Raw genomic sequence first — 3257 nt, forward strand, 5'->3', positions numbered from 1 at the left:
TGTCTCAATATTTTTGTTAAACAAGAGAAATGAGAATGTATCCAGAAGTGTTTTTAAACCCATGTTATGTGGTACATATATAGTTGCATGTAAAGAAGGCTACTGTAATAGATAAACTATATATAAATCAATCAATTATATATAACAAGCTACAGTTCTAACCAAACCTCTTTGTTGAGTAAGCATGCCAGTGCAATATCTGAAACTACAGGAAACCCTGTGCTGATTACCAACTGTGTGTCTCATCTCTGTCCACTAGATGTCACTACAGCCATAGAAGATGGTGTTGAAGCCAAAGCGATGCCATGGACCAACAAGAATAGGAACACTCTGAATGATCATATGCAATAGCGGTATACGTGAGGCTAAGGCTGATAATGTGTATGTCCTCTTTGGAAAAAAGAGAGACCTCTCATTTAGTTTAAAACTGAAAGGAAAACGTAACAATGGTTTGCATCAAGCTCCAGCGATGAAGTCATCAGATTGTTTCCAGTGAAGCACCAGCGATAATGTTGTCACAAGGGATGCTGGGTGTCATCCTGTCCCTCCTCATCCTTCTGACCGTCAGTGGTAATGTGCTGGTGTGCCTGGCTGTCTGCGCCTCCCGACGCCTCCGCTGCCTTACCAACTGCTTCATCGTGTCGCTGGCTGTGACGGACTTGCTGCTCGGCCTCTTGGTCCTCCCTTTCTCCGCCCTCCTGCAGCTCAACGACGAGTGGCCGCTCGGCCCGGCCTTCTGCAACTTCTACATTTCCATGGATGTCATGCTGTGCACGGCCTCCATCCTCACCCTCCTGGCCATCAGCGTGGACCGCTACCTGGCAGTGACCATGCCTCTGAGATACGCCTCACTGGTGCTGCCGTGGAGAGTTGCTGTGGCCATGGGCAGTGTTTGGACAGTGTCTGTGGCCGTGTCTTTCTTGCCCATCCAAATGGGGTGGAACACTGTAAACGGCACGGTGCAGAACTACGGGCCCTGGGCTCCAGTGGGAAAATGTCGTTTTGAGCTGAACAGGCCCTACGTACTGACAGACTCTCTACTCACTTTCTGCCTGCCTCTGGTGGCTATGTGCTGTACGTACCTACGAATACTTTGCATTGCCCGGGCACAGGCCAAACGTATTATCAGTGCCCGACCCACTTGCATCACGAGCTACAACTGCAGGGACAACCCTTCCACCAGTACCACTGTAGTTTCCAGCGTAACAGCAGTGGCTCTGCGGGAGCACAAAGCCACAGTGACACTGGCAGCAGTGATAGGGGCTTTTGTGGTGTGTTGGCTGCCATACTTCATCCTGTTCACAGTGTTGGGCCTAAAGGAGCATCCAGACCCAAGCACAGTACCAGAATACTCCATTGTGTTGTGGCTGGGTTACACCAATTCAGCCCTCAACCCTATTCTCTATGGAGCCCTCAACAGGGACTTCAGGTTAGCCTACACCCACCTACTGAGATGTCGATGCCCTACTTACGGTGGGTGGACGAGCCGTCAGCCGTCTCAGACTGTAGCAGCAGGTAAAGCCGTAAAAAGCTTGAAGGGTGAAATTGCACAGTTTTCAGAATTCAATCCATTTAAGAGCGGACGTTTATTTATGAACAACAAAGTGTTGCAACCAGGGTTAACACATCACACGTTCTTATCCCAGGTTCTCCAGTTTTTTGTCTTCTTTTCCTTCTTTCCCCCTCTCAGCCAGAGACCAGCTTACAGAGGTGACACTGCTGTGTGGACACACCCCTGCCACATGCAGGGCAGGTCAAACAGAGCAAAACTTAATGCTTCAAGAAGTGAACAGCAGGACAGCCACAGCAACTATCCATTTTGCAAACGGCACTGCTGTCACAGATGTCAACGGCAATGAAAGGTACATTATTATTCAGCATGTACTGATATTATGCTTCATGAACACCAACAAAAATGACATGACCTGACATGATGCTGAGATGTCCATGTTGGCAATGTTCTATCATGCAGAGTCATGACTCAAAAAGTGATCGTTCACATCCAAATTTGGGTGAAAATGCTACAACACTCACAATGAAACCAAGAAAAAACCTTGATCCGTGCATTACGCTGTCTGTATGTGACGCCCTGCTCTCAGTATGTAATTGCACCCATCGTATATTCTTACTTTTAAACACAAAATCTGAATCAGTCACACAAACATTTTATACTTCGCTAATTCCTCTCTATGAGTGCAGGTCGTGCTGAGCCTGTGCTGGTGAGGTGGGTGCTGTGTACTGCGGTTGCAACAAAGAACCAAAATCCATCAGCTTAAGAGGAAAGAGCAACAGACAGACGACGGAAGACGGACACAGATTTAAAGCCCCTCTTTGGAAGCCTTCAGTGCTGCAGTTGATGCACCCATAATACAACACGTAAGTAGATATACACACAGACTTCCCTGTTACGCCCCACAGACGATGTCGGGCCCAGAACAAATGAACTGTGACACACAGATCCTAGCGGTGTCATCCACGCTGCATCAGGCCATATGGCAATATGCTTATTAGGCCAAGAAATTAGCCTTCAGCACAAAGGAGATACATTATCCAGTTTCACATCCTGCTCTCACTTCTTTGTTCGCACTTTGTGAACAGTATTGACTAAGTGGTTTGCTCTTTGTATGTGCTGCCTTTGTAAGCGTGTATTAGTTAAAGCAACAAAACAACATCTTCATGATAACCGATACATTCTTACTTAAAGACTGCCTGGTAATTCAAACTTGAGATCAGTATCTAACTATATACGTTAGTATTATACATTAAATGTGCAACATCAAACACTGTTGCCAACATAAGCACAGCCTTATGGTTTTTGTCATATTTCATGAAGCCAGTACGACTAAAAAAAACTAACTGATGATGCCTTGTTCTGTCTTTAAGAGGAGAAATCATTACAGCACTCGGATAGAAAGCTAACATCACATCTTAACTGTCTATATTTGGAGAGGTATTTCTCTAAACCTGAGTGGTTGATCTAAAAAGGTCATGGAGGCTGAATTGTAACCAGCAGAATGTATTGTTATTTATGGTTTATTGTAATCGCTTCTCTTTTTCTGAACTATTTGTTTTGGTCTTACACTTACTAATGCATTTACTCAATGTATTTTGTGTTGTTTTTTTCTATTGCTTCTTTGAAAAAAAAAGGATAAATACAGCAGTTTCTCAGCGGTAAAATATTCTTGTATGTGCACACAACTTTTAACATCTCTAGCACCCATCATACCTCCTACAAAATTGAATGTGCAGCTCTGTAT

The 3257-nt window shown here is 44.8% G+C and overlaps 1 protein-coding gene across 1 annotated transcript; it reads left to right on the plus strand.

The window, feature by feature from the left end:
- Nucleotides 1–509: 509 nt before the first annotated feature.
- hrh2a (histamine receptor H2a) lies at nt 510–2295 on the plus strand (the record flags this gene model as incomplete). The annotated part of the gene is made up of 3 exons (XM_079168042.1): nt 510–1515; nt 1691–1862; nt 2200–2295. The coding sequence occupies 3 exons, from the start codon at nt 510–512 to the stop codon at nt 2207–2209; spliced, it is 1188 nt and encodes a 395-aa protein (XP_079024168.1). The 3' UTR covers nt 2210–2295.
- Nucleotides 2296–3257: the final 962 nt, after the last annotated feature.

This window comes from Pholis gunnellus (genome assembly GCF_910591455.1).
Source record: "Pholis gunnellus genome assembly, chromosome: 10".
NCBI lineage: Eukaryota > Metazoa > Chordata > Actinopteri > Perciformes > Pholidae > Pholis > Pholis gunnellus.